A 20,435-nucleotide genomic window follows, 5' to 3' on the forward strand; every position below is an offset into this window, starting at 1 on the left:
GCAAACTCCACCCAGCGGTCGCCGAAGTATTGCATCCTAAGATCCGAAGCCGTACGCCTGTCGGATCTTAGCCAAAAGCCGTCGTATCTTTGTTTGTGAATTACAAATAAACATACGACGCGGCAAATTTGAAAGTACGCCGGAGTATCAGCATATTTTTTTCTGTGAATCTGGCCCGTTGTTTTTAAAAAATGTAACTTAAAATGATCGTGTGTGGGCTGCACATCGTTTTTCAGGTTCTGAAAGATGACCAATTTTTTTTTCGAAACATGTTGCATTTTTTAACGTCGTTTTAAACTATGTCGTTTTTCGAGTTGTAAAAAATGATCGTGTGTGGGCTAAAACGTCAAAAAAAAAAAACATGCATGCTCAGAAGCAAGTTATGAGACGGGAGCGCTCGTTCTGGTAAAACTACCGTTTATAATGGAGTAAGCACATTCATCACGCTGTAACAGACAAAAAAGCATGAATCGTCTTTTACTAACACGGAGTCAGCTAAAGCAGCCCAAAGGCGAATGGAACTTCCCCTTTATAGTGCCGTCGTACATGTTGTACGTCACCGCGCTTTGCTAGATAATTTTTTAAAAACGATGGTGTGTGGGCAACGTCGTTTTAATGATGAAGTTGGCAAAACTTCGTTTTTTAGACATGCTGAAAAAACAACGTTTTCTTTCATGCTGAAAAATGATCGTGTGTACGCGGCATAAGAAGTTGAAGTGAATATGCCATGAGGAATCGAGCTGTCAATTTATTAATAATTGGCTATTTGATAGTTTTTTGATAGTAAAACCAAACAAAATTAGCCTAAAAATGTGTGCATATTCAGCACTCGTCCTTTGCTTACCCTTTAGCCTGCTTAAAAAAAAAATCAGCTGTAAGGAGTTTCTATTTTGCTGATAAATGGAAGTTTCAGACATAAGGACCTCCAACCTCAATGTGGTGGGGTCAGTTTACCAAGACTAGGTTCATATCTTTGAGATTCCCGTTTCATGTGGTTTTCTTTTTAAGCGTTTTTCAATGCATATTAATGTGCATTTTGCATGTGCATGCGTCATGTTTTTTCATGTTGACCAATTAAAAACGATTCAGTCTAGTTACCAGGATTCGAAAATGTATTCAAAACACATCATACCTGCATTTTTATTTTTTACCATTGACTTCTAAATAGACTGAGCTATTTTCAAAAACCAGTCCCTCCGGGGTTGAGCGTTAAAAAAACACAGATCCGGCCATGCTATATTTATAACTTTGCTTTTGATGACACATGTACTTTAGTGTGTTTCAACATGTATGTTACAACACTAATGTGTGAACAGGGCCTAAGGCACTATAAATTGTTCACTTAAAGCGAGAGTTCACCCGAAAAACAATTTTTAACATTAGACTGAGACTCGTTTTGTGAAGGGGAATCGGGTGTTTTTTTTTTAATCGAAGCAGTACTTACCGTTTTAGAGATAGATCTTCTCCACCGCTTCCGGGTATGGTCTTCGGGACTGGGCGTTCCTATTTGATTGACAGGCTTCCGACGGTCGCGTACATCGCGTCACGAGTAGCCAAAAGAAGCCGAACGTCGGTGCGGCTCTATACGGCGCCTTCACAAAACGAGCCTCAATCTAATGTTAAAAATTGCGTTTTTGGGTGAACCTCCACTTTTATTTACCTTAGGCAGGACACGGGTTGCAGGAAAGAAATTTGCACGATTCCCTAATCAACATAGACAGTGCTGACAGGACAGTTCCTCCAGCCGAGCAGTTGTTTGCTCTCAGCGGAGGGGTGGGGGAAGCGATCCCTGTCAGGAGAATACATTGAATACATTGATTATTGCTAATGGCTATAGCAGTCCTGAATTTGGCAGGCTGGTTGTACCCATGTTTGATGAACTTTGAACATTTAACCTGCCCACATACAGTTCAAATCTTGGCCAGTTCCTGATGAACCAGCCGAGATTCGAAGTTCCGCCTGGGAACATTTTTTTTTTTAAGTCAGCAGCTACAAATACTGCAGCTGCTGACTTTTAATATAAGGACACTGACCTGTCCAGGGAGCCCACAATGTCAGCATCCAAAGCCAACCCATCCCTCAGCTCCAGGTGTGGAAGCGCCGGCATCCTTACAAAGGGAAACAGGAAGTGAAGCCGCAAGGCTTCACAGCATGTTTCCTACTGAGCATGTGCGAGTTGCTGCTGTCCCTGCTGTCTTCTGGGACATTTGTGTCTCCCAGAAGGTAGCGTGGGGGAAGGAGGAGGGGCCAGACATTGCGTAGTTTGCTGCTAGATTGACGCGATCTTTCCCTGGAAGGGGGAGCAGAAAACTGGACTTCACAGGTATCCGCTCCCCCTGAAAGGTGCCAAATGTGGGGGGAAGGAATCCGATCCGTGGAAGTTCCATTTCTGGGTGGAACGCCGCTTTATTCATTCGGTTATGTGCAAGCACAAATCCTGTTTTTTTTCCTCTCTCACACTTCATCTTATTCATTCAGCTAAGTCAACATTCACTTTAGCAAAGTTTACTTATACTTTGTTCAGTAAACATTCTCTATTTCTTTCAACCCTGGTCTCTTTTTTTCTGTTTTTGAAATCCAGAGGTTTCCTCTTATTACTGATAATCTCAACTAGTATTTATCTACTGAGAAGGTAGTAGCTGCCAAGAAAAATAAAACATTTACTCACTGCGAGCTAGTCCGTCCATGAAATCTTTTTTCCTCTAGACGTAAAGAGTGTCCCCTAGTCCTCTGTGATGATCTTAAAATGAATAACTCAACACCAAGTTCACTATATGGACCCCTTATATATTTGTACATGTGGATCATATCCCCCCTTAATCTCCTCTTCTCAAGAGGGAATACAATCAGTTTCTCTAATCTTTCCTCATAGCTGAGATCCTCCATGCCTCTTATTAGTTTGGTTGCCCTTCTCTGCACTTTCTCCAGTTCCCCGATATCCTTTTTGAGAACTGGTGCCCAAAACTAAACTGAATATTCCAGATGAGGTTTTAATAATGATTTATACAGGGGCAAAATTATATCTCTCTCTCTGGAGTCCATACCTCTCTTAATACATGAAAAGACTTTGCTCGCTTTGGAAACCGCAACTTGGCATTGCATGCTATTATTGAGCTTATAATCTACCAAAACCCCCAGATCATTCTCCACCATTGATTCCCCCAGTTGTACTCTCCTAGTATGTATGATGCCAGCATATTCTTAGCACCCAAGTGCATAACTTTAATCAAATCTCATGTGCCACTTAGACAGCACATTGAGGTCAGCTTGTAAATTGGAGACATCCTGTAATGACATTATTCCACTGCAAAGCTTGGTGTCATCTGCAAAGACAGAAATGGTACTTTTAATCCCAGACCCAATATCATTTATAAAGATTTTAAAAGGTAGGGGTCCCAGCACTGAACCTTGAGGTACACCACTGATAACCTTAGACTATCTATCCATTTACAAATAGATCTTTCCAAGCCTGTAGACTTTACCTTACATATAAGCTGTGTGTGGGGAACTGTGTCAAACGCTTTTGCAAAATCCAAGTATACCACATCCACAGCCACCCCTCTGTCCAAGGTTTTACTTACCTCCTCATAAAAAGAAATCAGATTTGTTTGACAACTTCTGTCTTTTATGAATCCATACTGTCTGTTGCTTAAAATATTTTTTTCCAGCAAGAAATCTTCTATGTGGTCTTTTATTAAACCCTTCAGTATCTTCCCAACTATAGAAGTTAAACAAACAGGTCTATAGTTACTTGGTAAAGACTTTGATTCCTTTTTAAATATGGGCACCACATTGGCTATGCTACAATCCAGTGGTACCATTCCAGTTGAAACAATGGCCTTGAGATGACATAGCTCAATTCTTTAAGGATCCGTGGGTGGATGCCATCTGGTCCAGGTGCTTTATCCATCTTTATTCTGTCTAAATATTTCTAGACTGTATCCCTTTTGAGCCATTGTGGATCATTTGGGGCTGTGATCATTATGAGCTCCCCCATGCCCCTTTGTATACACAGAGCTGAAGAAAGTATTTAATACTTTTGCCTTCTCTTTGTCCCCAGTCACCCAGTCTAGATTATTTTGTAAAGGGCCTACATGCTCAGACCTGACCTTTTTACTATAAATATATTTGAAGAATTTTGGTGGGTTTTTTCTTTTGCAATCTGTTGTTTGTTTAGATTTTTTGCCCTCGATTTCCTTTTTACATATTTTGTTATATTCTTTGTAACATTTAAACGATAGCGTTCCTTTATTTTAATATTTTTTAAAAGCTCTTTTTTTTATTATTTATAGCCATCCACAACATCGCCTTCAACTACATCACCAACCTCATCTGCAGATATCGCCTAAATCGTCCCCTCCGCTCCTCCCAGGAACTCCCTGCCCCGTTATGTCCGATCAGCCCCTAACCGGTCCAACTTTAAGAGATCCCTGAAAACACACTTATTCAGGGAAGCCTGTCCCACACTCACCTGTTCCTGAGCCACCCCCATCAAATCATTCCCCACATCTATTAGCTTTTATACCACCACCCCCTCCCTTTAGAATGAACGGCCTATTTAAGGTCATGCCACAGCATCTCAATCGGATTTAAGTCTGGACTTTGACTAGGCCACTCCAAAATCTTAATTTTGTTTGAGCCATTCAGAGGTGGACTTGCTGGTGTGTTTCGGATCATTGTCCTGCTAACCCAAGTGCCCTTGAGCTTGAGGTCACAAACTGATGGCCGGACATTCTCTTATCTTATCTCTTTTCTAGTAGAGCACAGAATTCATGGTTCCATTAATTATGGCAAGTCGTCCAGGTCCCTGAAGCTGCAAAGACCATCACACTAACATCACCATGTTTGACTGTTGATATGATGTTGGTGTGATGTTTTTTTTTTTTAAATGCTGTGTTAGTTTATGCCAGATGTAACAGGACATACACCTTCCAAAAAGTTCAACTTTTGCCTTGGAACTCTCCCATGGATGCCATTTTTGCCCAGTGTCTTTCTTATTGTTGAATCCTAAACACTGATCTTAACTGGGGCAAGTGAGTCCTGCAGTTCATTAGATATTGTTCTGAGTTCTTTTATGACCTCCCGCCATGCGCCCAGCAAATTTGGATGTTCACCCGAACGGGCAAACAGGCGCTGTTCAGGTCGAACTTTTGCTTGGATCAAACTGTTTGCCCAACTCTATTAGTGACTTAAAATATTTATTTAAAGTAGAGGAGATATACTGTATATATACACATTTTAAATGAAATGTCACAGTACCATACATTTTTATATTTGCATGATTTGTTCCAGTTTCATATGTATATATTTATTCCACTGTTTTCTTTAAAAAGAGTCATACCTCAATGATAGAAAGTAAAATCTAGTTATTGCCAAGCACACAGAAATAGGAGTCTGTCCATACGGCGAAACATGTAGGATTCAAATGTGGGAACAACTATAGGAGCTACAATAACATGTCTTAAATAACCATAATGCTGTTGTATTGTATGTGTAGCGCCTGGCTACTTTCATAGCAGGTGCTGCTGTAAATTTAGAGGGGGTCAGAGAGTTAGTTGACTCTGACCATGTTTATTTGGCTAAATTTAAGGGCCTCTGTTCCAGCTCTGGCTGTACTGTGTGCCCATGCTTGCTGTCTGGGGACTCTCACCCCCCCCCCCCAGACAGCAGGTGGCAGCAGTGAGGTTAGGGTCATGTGGATGCTTCTCTTAGGCAGCCAATCAGGAGGGTTGATCGCCTTGCTGTGCATGCTGGGGAGAGGTATTTAAAGGGCAGACTCCATTGGTTTGCGTCATCGTCCCGCCGCCATCCGCCTGGGCAGTTGTGTGTGGCCCTCCTGGCCGGGGTGTGTGTGTTGCAGTGTTCCTGGCTTCGGGCCACGTTGGTCCGGAGCATTAATCTACCTTGTAGACTCAGTAGATAGACTGTGTCTGCAATTTGCAAGTGGTCCTGGGCTGTCCGTCCCGTGTGAGGAGGCCGATCCATGGAGAACCTGTCTGGGGGATACCGAGCACGAGGCTGGTGTCTCAGGAGAGGCCTACTTGCTCATCGAAGGACACTGTTTCTGAGAGGCTGGACGATGGTCGCCTATCAGTTCCTGACATAACTAAAGCTGTTTAAAGGAGATCCGGGTGCTGAATCCAGTTGAGAAGGATTTTGGACCGAAACTATCTCCACCTTTAGGAGGGTCTGCCACAGAGACTTCACCCTAAAGTTTCCAAGTGACACTCTGGCTGCTAGGCTGGTGAGAGAGGCCTATCCAGGTGCACTGTACCCACTCTGACTAGAGTGGCAAAGAAAGTTGTCGTTGGAAGCAGGACTGTTTCCAGTAACCAGTTAACCCTGAATCTGCCATCTTCCATTTCCTCTATCCCTTCACCCACAACTAATTTTACTGTTTTACCCCGTTGGGTAATAAAGCACAGAAAAGTCATTGACAGTGTAGACATTAACTTTTATACAGCTCTCATCCAGTACCCTAGACGGCGGAGATATAGAGGTAACGTGCCACCCAAATCAAACCAGCAGCTCCTTTGGGGGTAGTGCTACATATAATATTGTTTTTATGTTCTTTTGTAACTTTAATAAATTGTGACTTTATTATTTTTTTTTAATTTGGTAAGTCCTTGTATTATTTGCATCTATAAGGTCTCATCCCCCCTACTTTGTATTTTCTACACCTTTTAGGGCTCATGCACACTGGACGTTAACTGCTTGCCGACCAGCCGCCACAGTTATACGGCGGCAGGTCGGCTCTGCTGGGCGAGATCACGTAGCTATAGGTCATCTCGCCGAGCAGCCAATTTTTTTTCAATGGATCAAAAACGTTAAAAAACGCTAGTGAATGACGTTTTTGAGCGTTTATCAGCGAAAAACGTCTCTCAGAACCCACTAGTTTTGGGTTTTTTTTACTGCTCAAAAACGCCACTGCCCAAAACTGCTGATAACAGCCTATGTGTGCATGGACACATAGGATAACATGATGGAGAGTTTATTGACTGTAGAAAAAAACGTCTACTAACAAAAAGAGCTGCTGTAAAAACATCCAAAAACGTCCAGTGTGCATGAGGCCTCAAAGTTGTCAACAGGTCAGGTATGCCACACTAGGGGATTTCCCTCACCTTCTCTACCACCGACAACAGTCACTAGTGCAATTTACCCCCAATTAGTGACAATATTAGCAATTAAACTCTGACATAGGTTATATTCAGAAAATGTATATTTATATCGTATATCCCCAAAAAAATGGCTACATTTTCACTTTGAAAAAAAATTGATACCTTACATTTAAAATTGTATGCCATTTATATATTTTTAAAAGCTTGCCACTTTAAGCAGGTGATTTTAGCAAGTATACTGTATATTCTTATGTACTAAAATAAATGTGTGCAGACTTGTGGGAAGCACATTTTAAAAAGTTGCAATCTATTTTGTTTAAGCTTTACTACTGCAAACCATACAGATGGTGAAACGCCAGGAACTTGTCAAAAAAGCATTCATATGGAACTCTTTGTTCATTATTCATTAATTCCTGCTGTAAGTATTTTATTCTTTGGTAAGTACTTTTTTCATGTCCTGGGACCAATTCTATTTATCAGCTAATGTAATTAAAGTTTACCAACATGAAGTACCCTATGGCTCACCACAAACATTATGGGCAGTGCATGTATGTTTTGCTATAAAAACAGAAGAGGAAGCTGCATCATACCTCCGGTACCTGAAGAGCAATACAATATATATCTCTTAATGCTTTTTTTTAGCAACGGGGGTCTGGTATTGCCCACAGATATATAAAAAGAGGAAGGCACCCTGCAGACAAACTTATCTAATTTCTATATGTCGAACAGGCACCCACCAGTTAACCATTTTCAAGGCAAAATAAGCAATTGGACAGGTTAGAATGCCTGCTCTGATAACCATTGTTCTCCCCTGGGCCCATACAGCATCTGACTGATTGGCCTATCACACAATCATAAACAAGTGTAGGAACCTTGCCTTAAGCTGGAGCATCCCTATCCAAATTTTTTGTTTGCAGCTTGGCCAGCTAAGGCTTTGTTTATAATATTTGGGATTGTTCCTGTAGCACTACCCCCGGAGGAGCTGCTGAATTTTTGGGCGGAATGTTACCTCATGGTTCCTCCGAAATTCCTAGGGGTGAATGATGCGTATTGCATATAGTAGAAGTAAAGGAATGTCCACGACAGGTGCTCTTTGCTGTGCTCTTTATTACCCAGCCTGGTAAAAACAGTAAACTTGTGGTGAGGAAAGTAGAGTTGAAGAAGAAAGGAGAATAGCAGATTCAGGCATAATTATAGGAAACAGTCCTGCTCCCAATGTAACATTTCTGTGCGCCACTCGCGCCGGAGTGGGTTTAGCGTACCCGGACAGGCCTCTCTCACTGACCTGGCAGCCGGAGTATCACTCAAACAATTGCAGGATGAAGTCTCTGCCACAGACCCTCCTTGGTGAACTTGAACTTGGGAGAAAGTCTCTGCCATAGACCCCTCTCAGTGAGCCTTTAGAAAGGTACCTCTGCCACAGGCCCCCCTCTGGATTGAATTTTTGGAGATATGCCTCCCTAAATGAGTTACGTCTGGATTTCCTTTAACTTGTCGCCCAGGTGCCGACTGACAGGTGATCAATCCCTCAGTGTCCGGGTACCTTGATCCTCGGTGGTTTGTCCCGGTCCTTTTGGACCGCCAGCCTCTCAAAGGCGCTCCTCAGACTGACTCCCCACCGAACAGCAGTACAGCTTGGGATCTTCAAAGGTGGGAACCCAGTCACTCACTGGGTCCCTGTCGCTGTTCCGATGCTCCGGGCCAGCATGGTCCCAGAACCAGGAACACCACGTGGCACACACGCCCTGGCCAGGTAGGCCATAGCGCCGTGATGTGGCCACCCTAAAGGTGGGTGCCACACTCGACGAAAAAGACCCAGAACCAAATGCGTCTGCCCCATAAATACCCCTCCCCAGCATGCACAGCGAGGACAAACCCTCCTGATTCGCTGCTGGGAAAGAGCACCCAAACCTTGACTCCACTGCTGCCACCTGCAGCACCGGGGCTGGAAGAACACCCCAGTACAAAAGAATAAGCCCACAGCACAGCCAAGCTGAGACAGAGACCCTGTTTTGCATTTAACAATCTGGATCAGAGTTTAACTACACTCTGATCTCCCCTTTTAACTAGCATCAGTACTATAAAGTACATAGGCATTACATTCCATTTCTCCTAAGCTCAAGGACATGGTTTTCTTCTGCCTGCTAGTGGGCACTGCACAGTAGGTAGAGTGGGAGGATACAATGTATTGGCCTATGAATATTTCTGCCTAGTTCTGCTATGGCCAATCACTGAAGTGTTTATTCTAGTGATGTACACTGTGCCGGGTAGGATAATTATGCAGAGAGACCCACTATGATGGTCCATGTCTGCCAGGTCCTGCCTGGTGAGAATGTTAACAGAGCAAGGCCCAGTTCTTCCCTCTAAGGCCCCGTACACACGGCCGAGGAACTCGACGTGCCAAACACATCGAGTTCCTCGGCCAGTTCAGCCCTGAAGCCGCCGAGGAGCTCGGCTGGCCGAGAGCTCCCATAGAACAACGAGGAAATAGAGAACATGTTCTCTATTTCCTCGACGAGTTCCTCGGCGGCTCCATCGGGCCGAAAGTGTACAGACGACAGAGTTTCTTGGCAGAATCAGGCTCTGACCGAGTTTCTCGCCGAATTCTGCCGAGAAACTCTGTCGTGTGTACGAGGCCTCAGGCTGATGCCTTGGGAGGATGAAGCTCCAGAAAATTCCAGTCTTTGCCTGGAGGAGGGAGCCAGAACCAAGAAAGGATGTTTGTTCTCCTAGCTGCTCGTCTGAGCCTAGAAAGGCCTGAAGAGTCCAAACCTGGTCTGTGGCAAAGGCAGAAGAAACTAAAAGGTATCTGCCCATACAGGCCTACAGAATTGACATTAACCTGTTGCAGAGGCATAACCCGTTCTACATTAGTCTGTGGTACAGACATAAAAGATACTGGAAGCTGTCTGGGCCTTCTTTTTTTTTTTTTTTTTAACAATAGATTTTTATTGAAAGTATCTGTCTGGGCCTTCTATGAAAAGTTTATTGTGCAGAGAGGCTTTTGATAAAGCTTTTGGGTACCCTTTACAGCTAACCCTCTCTCCCTGGACAATCAAGTCCATAAATTGCTAGAAAAGGATTGAAGGATCAAAGCATCTGAAGTTTATCTCTCGATGTTTCAAGTCTAATGCTACCCATTGCTCAAGTTGTCGTTTTACTGGGGATCCTCATACAGTTTTCTCTTGTGCAAACAACACTAATACGTCATCAAAAAATGAGTCAATTGCCAGGCGCGTTATGTAATATATGTTATCACCTGTACAAAATGCAATATTCATTATGTTGTATGCACAACAAGATGCCTCTGTGTCAGAATACCGGACCACATATCCAATATCAACATAAACAAAAATACAAATGTTGCTGGACATTTCAGATCCCGACTTGTTTTGGACACCAGTTCCCTCAAAGTTCAAGTCATAGAATGTGTGGCCAGTTTTCTCTGCTCTGCAAAAGAAGGATTTCTGAATAACAGCTTACCTGTAAAATCCTTTTCTTTAAGTACACCACGGGACACAGAGCCATTAGTCTTTACATAGTGGGTTGTATGGTCACCAGAGGTGATTGGACACTGGCACAACCTATGAGAACAAGTTTCCCTCCATAACTTGAAGAGAAAATATGGACAGTCGCACACCAGAAAAACCTTAAAAAGGTAGCTTTTATTGGTAAAAGAAAAAAAAGGCACTACAAAACACAGCAAGCAGTGGGGTATATAGCTGACGCGTTTCACACTAGGGTTCAGTGCTTAGTCATGACTAAGCACTGAACCTTAGTGCGAAACGCGTCAACTATATACCCCACTGCTTGCTGTGTTTTGTAGTGCCTTTTTTCCTTTTACCAATAAAGGCTACCTTTTTAAGGTTTTTCTGGTGTGCGGCTGTCCATATTTTCTCTTCAAGTTTTGCTTCGTGCATTGCTGGCACCCATTTGATTCTGAGAGGACATTGATTGCACAGTGCACTCACCTTGAGCGGCAGTTTTCCCCTCCAAGTTTCTCTCCATATAACTCCTCCCATACAGGAAGTACCTCAGTTTATGTAGCAAAGCAGTAAGTATCCCATAGAAGGAAGAGACCTCTGTGTCCCGTGGTGTACTCAAACAAAAAAGAATAAACCCCCTAGATGGGACTTTACAAGCAAAACACAGTAAGAGTAAAAAAAGATCTTTATTGGGACAAGATAACCATGTTGGCACTTGATGCAAGCGCACATGTGCACCTAGGTGCATAAAAACAGCAAAAGTGCAAATTACAACAAAATACCACGAAGAACAATGTGTGTGCCAAAATTGGCAGAAAAATGACAAAACAAAAAACAAAACATAAAAGCACTCCAAAGTGGGTACTCAAAGAAAAGGATTTTACAGGTAAGCTGTTATTCAAAAATCCTTCTTTCTTTTAACGTACACCCCTGGACACAGAGCCTTTAGTCTTTACATAGTGGGACGTCCCAGAGCAATTCTCAATATGAAGGGTGGGAGACACAGATCCATCAGGCCGCCAAAGGACAAGAAGTCCTAGACCGCTGCCTGCAGCACACTACGCCCGAAGTCAGAATCCTCATGTCCTGTCACATCTATTTGATAACATTTTGTAAACGTATGGACCGAAGACCAAGTAGCAGCTTTACAGATCTGAGCCACTGAAGTCTGGTGATGCACTGCCCATGAGGAACTGATCGCTCTGGTCGAGTGCGCCTTGACAGGAAAGGGAAGGATCACTTTCTTTAAATCATAAGCTTGAATTATCACTTGACAAATCCAATGGTGGATTGTGATACCGGTTGGCCCTTTTTGGGACCATCTGGTATAATGAACAGAACCTCTGTTTTACGTATATCTGAGCCGTAGCTTGCAGATAAACTTTTACTGCCCTCACTACATCTAAAGAGTGCAATAACTTTTCCTCCGCTGTCTTGCGGTTCTGGAAAAAAGGAAGGCAAAACAATGTCCTGATTTAAATGTAACGCCGATACCACCTATGGTAGAAAGGTAGGATGAGGGCGTAGTACAATTCTGTCTTTGTGACAGATTAAATAAGGTTCTTTAGAAGAAAGAGCTGCTAATTTCGATACCCTTCTGGCCGAAGAGATAGCAATCAGAAAAAACAATTTCTTGCTCAAGAGATTTAAAGGAATCTCATGAAGAGGTTCAAAAGGGTGCTCTTGCAGAACTTATAATACTAGGTTCGAATCCCAAGGACACAAGGGTGGCTTGATTGGTGGATTTATCCTCAGTACTCCTTGAATAAATGCCCGAACCAGGGAATGAGATGCCAAAGGTTTTTGAAAAAAGACTGATAGAGCTAATATTTGCCCCTTGATAGTACTCAGGGCTAATTTCATATCCACACCAACTTGGCAAAAAGCGAGAATCCTACTTATATTATATCTTAAGGGATTCCATTTCTTGGATTCACACCAAGACACGTACGCTTTCCTCACTCTATAGTAGATTAATCTAGAGGCTGGCTTTCTTGCACTAACGAGTGTAGAAAGGGCTGGACCCGAGATTCCTCGTTTCTTTAAGATGTAGATCTCAGCAGCCTTTTGTAAGGAAGGATGGAATACAGGACCCTGCGACAGCAAGTCTTTCCGAAGTGGAAGTACCCAAGGTCTTCCTACTGCCACCTTTATGATCTCGGCATACCAGGACCTTCTGGGCCCATGGAATTGCCAATGCATCCGTTCCGTAGGCCTGCAGATCTCTTGTCCTGGATACAAAGTTGTTCAACTTTTTGTTGAGTCTGGAGGCTAGCAGGTCTATATCCGGTGTCCCCCACTTCTGACATATTGCCTGAAAGATCTCCGGGTGGAGTGACCACTTTCCTGGTAGCAATTGCTGGCGACTTAGATAGTCAGCTTGCAGGTTCTATACCCCTGGAATGAAAATCTCAGATAGGCAAGGTACATGTTCTTCTGCCCATACTAGAATCCGATTCACCTCCTTCTGGGCATCCCTGCTCTGGGTGCCCCCCTGATGATTGATGTAGGCTACAGCCGTAGCATTGTCGGATTGTATCCGAACAGGATAACCCTCTAAACTGTGTGTCAAGGTTTTCAGAGCCAAAAATACTGCCCGAATTTCCAAGATGTTGATGGGAAGTCTTTCTTCCATTCTGGCCCAAATACCCTGGGCTGAAGCCTCTTCTAACACGACTCCCCAGTCTGACAGACTGGCATCTGTGGATACCACTTTCCAGGTCACTTGACGGAAGGACTGTCCCTTCCCCAAATTTTTGCTTTTCAACCACCAACTGAGCCTTTGGCGCACTTGTAGGGACAAATGCATGGGGAAGTCCAAAGTGTGGCTCCTTCTGTTTCAGGCTGCTTTGTAGAAGCCTTAATGGAACTGGGCGTAAGGCACCGCCTCGAAGGAGGCCACCATCTTGCCTAAAAGCCTCATACACAGGCGAATAGATGATCTTCTCTTTGCCCTGACCTTGCGAATCAAATCCTTTAGAGACCTGATTTTTGGTTCTGGCAGAAATACCCTGCTTAGGGCTGTATCTATGATCATGCCTAGATACTCTGCTCTTCTTTGAGCTTGTAGAGAGAATTTCTGTAGGTTTATCACCCATCCTGACTGCTCCAGGTATCCTACGGTATTGAGTATAGCATACTCCAGCCCCAGATTTGATTGATCTATTACAAGTAGATCGTCCAGAAAGGCCGACACCGTTATGCCTTGTAGGTTAGGATGAAGGAAAAAAGCACTCCAAAAAAACTCCTCCTTTAATTAAAAATCACTCCAGCATTCCCCATCATCTTGGTATCAGAGCTGTGGCTACTTTCCTGAGGGAATCGGGTAAAATGTCCCTGGTACTTCAAGATTTCATTTTACTTGTTTTGGAATATTTACTTACCCACAATTTTTTCATGTTTGACGGGGGCTATTATCTCCAAAGATGCGGGGCCTCCATGGGAGCCAAGTTTTCTCCCTCGCTCGCCAACCTATTCATGGGCTGGTGGGAGAGGTCCCGCATCTTTGGACATGATAGCCCCCGCAGGACTGATACGGTGTTCTATGGTCGCTATATTGATGACCTCCTGTTTATCACTTCAGACAGCGAGGCAGATCTCACACTTTGGCTTGATTATTTCAACAATAACTCTCTGAATTTAAAGTTTACCGGTGAATTAAATTCCAAATCCATAAACTTTCTGGATGTTAAGTTGACAGGTGCGGGCAATACAGTAGTTACTAGCCTCTACAGAAAACCAACAGCGGGCAATGCCATTTTAAGAGCAGATTCTGCCCATCCGAGACACACCATCAGGGGGGTCCCGTATGGCCAGTTCCTCAGACTCAGGAGACTTTGCAGTGCACCTGAAACCTTTAACGAGGAGGCCCATAATATGGCAAGCAGGTTTAAAGATAGAGGGTACCCTGAACACATCATTACTAAAGCCCTGCTGGCTGCCAGCTCTGTTCCCAGAGATAATTTGCTACAAAGTTCCAAGAGAACAGCTTCCAAATTCTCCAATAATACTCCAGTTTTCTCTACTCCATTCAGTCTAGAGTTTCAGAAAATTAAAAACACAGTGATGAAGTATCTGCCCATACTGTATAGTGACCCAGCCTATAGTGCCATACTACTCAAGGGCATTAAAACAGTGTCTCGAAGGGCACCCACGCTTGGAAGCTCCCTTTCACCCAGCCTATTTAATAGCAAAATCACCCATCATGGCTGGCTGAGCTTTAAGGGCACCTTCAAGTGTGGTATTAAAAGCTGCATCTATTGCGGCTTCATCAAAACAGGCCAACACGTAATTTCATGTAGCAATCATAGAGAATTTGAGATTAAGAGTTTCATGAATTGCAACACCAAACACATTGTGTATGTCATTTCTTGCACACTGTGTAATATACAGTATGTGGGACGTACAATTCGTAGGCTTAGAGATCGCCTCAGGGACCATCTTTATGATATCTCCACCAATAAAAACACCAATGTGGCACGACATTGGAACAACATACACTTTAAGGACATCACCAGTCTTGTTATACAGGGTGTAGAACAGGTCAAAACCCCCATCAGGGGAGGCGACAAGTTCCGGTCATTGTGCAAACGTGAAGTGTTCTGGATCTTTTCACTCCAAACCAGAATTCCGTCTGGAATGAATTTTGAGTGGGATGTGTCCCATTTTTATGACTGATCAGTATCAGTATCCAGTTTCACGTTTGCACCATTGTCCATTACTGCCACACTTACATATTACACAGCTCATCACATCTCCTTGGAGATTTTTCTCTGATTTTGTGTCTCCTAATTCCCCCCCCCCCCCTTTTTTTTTTTTTTTTTTTTTACGTATCCGGTTCTTGAGTGCACTATATATATACATACAGAACTATTTCGCTGATAACCGATATTTCTCCAACATGGATTTTACATTATACCATCTTCACGCTCTCCCATACATGTCTTCACAACACATGTGGTAGCTTTTTGGTTTTTGAAGCGTTCTAATTACACATTCAGATTATGTATATGTATATCTTATGTATGCATGCGATTCCCATGTATCCCATCTCACTGTATATCTCACTCTAGGTATTTAAGAGGCTTATCATACTTCATTCTATATGAGCCCGGTCCTAAACATACATTAAGCTCCCTCGATCTGCCGGTTGTCCCTGCCCTATGTTTATTTTTACATTTACTTTTATCTTTTCTCATTTTCATTTCCAAAATAATAATTTTTTTTTTTTTTTTTTCTCCACTTCCACCTTTTTTTTTTTTTTTTCTCCACTTCCACTTCCACCCTTTTATTTTTATTTTCTCCACTTCCACTTCCACCCTTTTTTTTTTTTCTCCACTTCCACTTCCACCTTTTTTTTTTCCCCACTTCCACTTCCACCTTTTTTTTTTTTCTCCACTTCCACTTCCACCTTTTTTTTTTTTCTCCACTTCCACTTCCACCTTTTTTTTTTTTTTTTTTCTCCACTTCCACCTTTTTTTTTTATTTTTTTTCTCCACTTCCACCTTTTTTTTTTTTTTTTTTCTCCACTTCCACTTCCACCTTCTTTTTTTTTTTTTTTCTTCACTTCCACTTCCACCTTTTTTTTTTTTTTTTCTCCACTTCCACCTTTTTTTTATTTTTATTTTTTTTTCCTCGCTCTTCCTTGCGCACATTTTTCCATTTTTCTCCTCATTCCCTTCCCCCTCCCCCCTCTCTTTTCATCTTGCCTTTTTTCCTAACCTTACTTTTTTACAAGCACCCTGGATGTTTTTTCCCCGATTTTTACAGGATCCATAAATACAGTATCTCCTTCTTTGTAAGAGGATTACAAAACACCTAGGCTCTTGGCACCCTTTTCAACAAGATCTCAGTATCCTATACTCTCTTCTTTCTTTCTTTTTGGGTTTCATTAGAGAACCAACCAACATACATTGTAAGATATGTCCCACGATTACAGTTCTGCTGGCTTCCCAGCCATTCATACGATATTGCTCGTTATCTTAACATGTTTATCGGGACATTTCATATGCATATTGTGTGTTTTTTGTTCTTATTACTGTATTAACTGTTTTTTGTATATACAGCTGTCAACAGCAATGTTCGGCTTCTCCGTTTTATCAAATTTTATTTGTTCCTTGTAAATACACATTTAAGTATTTAATTCATGTAGATCGCACAGTCATCGCGACATGTATGGCGATGTCTTTGTTGTCGGCGAGATGTGGTGGCCTCAAATGTGGCTTTTTTTGTAATTGGATGTGTCAAGACAGAGAATCAGATAGCGTATTTTCGATTTCAACACATGTTTACCTACTGCCTAGGGAGTTTTTCATTAACCCATTTGGTTCCCTTTTGGTTTTACTTTTCCCTTTCCAGTCTAACATTAAAGCATTAAAATATTGTAATACCAATATATCGATTCCGCTATGCAACCTGACACACACTCCATGCCCATACCCTGATCGCTATCATTCTCTAGAGAGTTTCTCTATTTAGATTGAGGTTCACATGTTGGCAATTGTCCGCTAATAGCGGTTATTTTTCATTAGCCTCATATAGCCACATTGACACTTCCCGACATTTCAAGTGCCTCTTTTTTACTATCATTCCATACTACTCTGCATGTTTACTCATTTACTGATTTTTAGGATATTTTAGAACTCTTCTATAAACGGCCACACATGTTCACATCTTTTTGTTTTTGTCTTTGTATTAATGGTTCAGCTCACAATGAATGTTTAACCAGTCCAGATAGATGCCCGGTGTCTCAGTTATTATTTCAATAATGAGTCAGTAAACAAACACATACAGGCAACAAAAATACAAAAAACAAAAATAATATAATAATAATCATAAAAATAATAAAAAACACAAGTTAATATACTATAAAACAAATAAGACCATTAGAATTAAGGTGCACTTTTACACTATGCTCAATCTTTAGGCATTTTTTGTTCACTACATTACACCATATTATTTTATGGTTTATGCATCGTCCTTTATATGGTTCACCGTCATATTCACCCCTATTTTTTCCCCTTTTTTTTTTTTTATTTTCTTCTTCTTTTTTTTTTCCCCCTTTCACTTTTTATTTGTTTTCCTTTCTTCTTTTTTAATTAATTTCACTTTACTTTATCGCACTTTAATTCATATCATATTTTTTGTTTTCTTAATTTCATTTTATTTGTTACTTATACAAGTTATACATGTTTTACACATATCATTCCATTTTCTGTCCACTTTAATTCACTTCTCTTACACTCAAATATATTTCTTCACACTTACACATACTCCTACACTCTCTTTCACATTTTTCTGCACCCCACTTCTCTATTGGGTCAACACATCATTCTATCCAATGTTCACTATTCACCATGAATTTGCATGAGACATAGTCCACATGAGACACTCTCTGATTGTCTGTCAAGACACACCCAAACTTCACAGGGGACCCTGTTTAACGTAATTGTTTCCAGAGCCCCCTCCCACTCATTGGGTTGTAAGGTATATATTCACTCATTTTACTGTTTACACACCAGCTATGAAGAAGCACTAAGGCATAGTGCGAAACGTCAGCTTTTCTTTTGTTGTGCTGTTTTTTGCTGTGGCATGTATTTTGTGATTTTTAATTAAAGGAGGAGTTTTTTTGGAGTGCGGCTGTCCCAGCTTTTTTCCTTCATCCTAACCTGCATTTTGATTGCACTGCCTGCACCCTTGGCTCGGACCACAGGAATCAGATTACCTGGTTCTCTTTGAGCGGTTACCCACTCTCTCACCGTTATGCCTTGTGCTCTCAAGTTTGCCAACACAGGAGCCACGATTTTTGTAAATACCCGGGGGCAGTTGCCAAACCAAAAGGTAGAGCCACGAATTGAAAATGGCGATGTTCCACTGCGAATCTTAGGAATTTTTGGTGAGTTGGATAAATAGGCACATGTAAATAGGCGTCTTTGATGTCTATGGACACTAAATATTCTCTGCCTTGTAGGGAGGCGACCACAGACCGAATGGTTTCCATTCGGAAATGGCGAATGTCCATAAACTGGTTCAGATCTTTTGGGTCTAGAATAGATCTGACGTCTCCATTGGGTTTTGGAACTACAAAAAGGTTTGAGTAAAACCCTGCACCCTGCTTCCTTAGGGGAACCTCTTTGATTACCCCATGGGACAGCAAATGATCCAAACCCCGAAAAGGGAATCTCTCTTTATTGGATCTTTGGAGAACCCAGAACTTTGGAACTGATGGGGAGGGATTTCTCTAAACTCTATTTTGTACCCTAGGGATACAGCAGAGACTACCCATCTGTCCTGGACCTCTGTCTGCCAAGTTCTTGAGAACTGCTGAAGCCACCCCCCCACTCACCCGAGCGGGGGCGCCCCTTCATGATGAAGCTTTGGGGTTCTGCTTATTGGTTTGTTGACCCCACTGCTTCCTGAACTTCTGGGTCTGGCCCTGATCCTTAGGTTTCGTGGCTGTTTGTGGACGCCGTCGCCACTGCCTGAACGATGGCCCAGGAGCTGGAGAGAGAGAACGTTTAAAACAAGGACGCTTATTTTTATTTTTCTCCGGCAACAGAGTAGTCTTGCCGCTTGAAATTTTTTGGATATACTTTTCTAGATCCTCTCCAAAAAGTTTTTCCCCATGAAAGGGGAAACTGGTCAAACCAGTGCTTTAGCCACAGAATTCTACGCATGTGCACTAGTTGGAGTGTAAGGCGAGATGCCTGCTGTATAGAATCTCTAATGGCGTCTACTGTAAAACATAAAGCCTTGGGCATATTCTCCCAAAATTCGGTCTGCTCCGTGGGCAAGTCTTTTAATCCTTCCTTCACTTGATCCCTTAGGACCTGACACATACCCACTTCTGCTAAGCAGAAAATGCTCTCCTCTGAAACTTCTAAACTCCCTCAGAGTCTTCATCCCTATCCTCTGATAGAGGTATATCCTCCTCGCCTTTATCAGATCTTTCTGAGGGGGGATCTGAGGCGACTGAAGGTATTCTCATCTTTTGCCTGACGAAGAGGTCCTGTGCGACCTCGAAACGTTGCTTTTTTGGATCGCTAATATGCATTAAATTTTTGGACGTTTTTTAAATGATCCTTGGTGTGCTGGCGAATATGTGTATATGAAGGTATTCTAACACGCTTATTTTCCCTCTGTGAGGATTTAGCGATTAGAGAAGAGATTCTTCTTTCCAAATTGCTAAGGGCAACCGCCAAAGAGTCCTCAGTAACAAATGCAGACCCAGACTGTTTAGGAGAGGTAGTGACCCCTTCCGTAGTCAATGGCGCATCGTGTCCAGGTGCATTATAAATTACTGGAGAAGGTACCATGCGGGCCTGGGTAGGGGCTCTCGTCTTAGGTGGCAATGTTTTTTTGTCTCTTTTAGTCCCTGTATTTTTGTTTTGGGAAGACATAATACCAAACAACAAAGCCAAGGTACCATCAACTGCATATACTACTGTGCTAGTTAAGCCTTTTACATACAGTATGCAACTAATCACACTGTTTTATGCTAAGTGGGTGTCAGATAACCAACCACATAGAGACCTTACATATCCTCTTTCGGTTGCTGTGTCCCATCCAGGGAGAGCTGCAGGGCTGCATGTCCTTTTAATGGCTTCTGCCGTTTGTACTGCCGTGCACACGCACAGGTACGTGCATGGGTGTGTGCACGTGTGCACGTGCGCAACCCCCCGTCCTCCCCGCCCCCATAAAGCGCGCCCCCATGTGCGTGCGCACGCCTAAGGCATACTGGGGTTGTAAATCTCCCTTGCTGTGTGTATCTCCCTTGTGCTGGTGTACGAGCCCTGCCTAGCAGGGAGGAGGGACCAGGTCGGTGGGCAGAGCT

General features: G+C 42.6%; 1 protein-coding gene across 1 annotated transcript in view; it reads left to right on the forward strand.

Annotated features, from left to right (window-relative positions):
- LOC120931541 (stimulated by retinoic acid gene 6 protein-like) overlaps nucleotides 1-20,435 on the forward strand; it is a 76,488-nt gene that overhangs the window by 6,789 nt on the left and 49,264 nt on the right. Inside the window, exon 2 of the mRNA XM_040343094.1 lies at nucleotides 7,440-7,536. Within this exon, the coding sequence (XP_040199028.1) occupies nucleotides 7,440-7,536 (97 nt within the window). The remainder of the gene's footprint in view (nucleotides 1-7,439; nucleotides 7,537-20,435) is intronic.

The sequence above is a fragment of the Rana temporaria genome, chromosome 3 (assembly GCF_905171775.1).
Source record: "Rana temporaria chromosome 3, aRanTem1.1, whole genome shotgun sequence".
Lineage (NCBI taxonomy): Eukaryota > Metazoa > Chordata > Amphibia > Anura > Ranidae > Rana > Rana temporaria.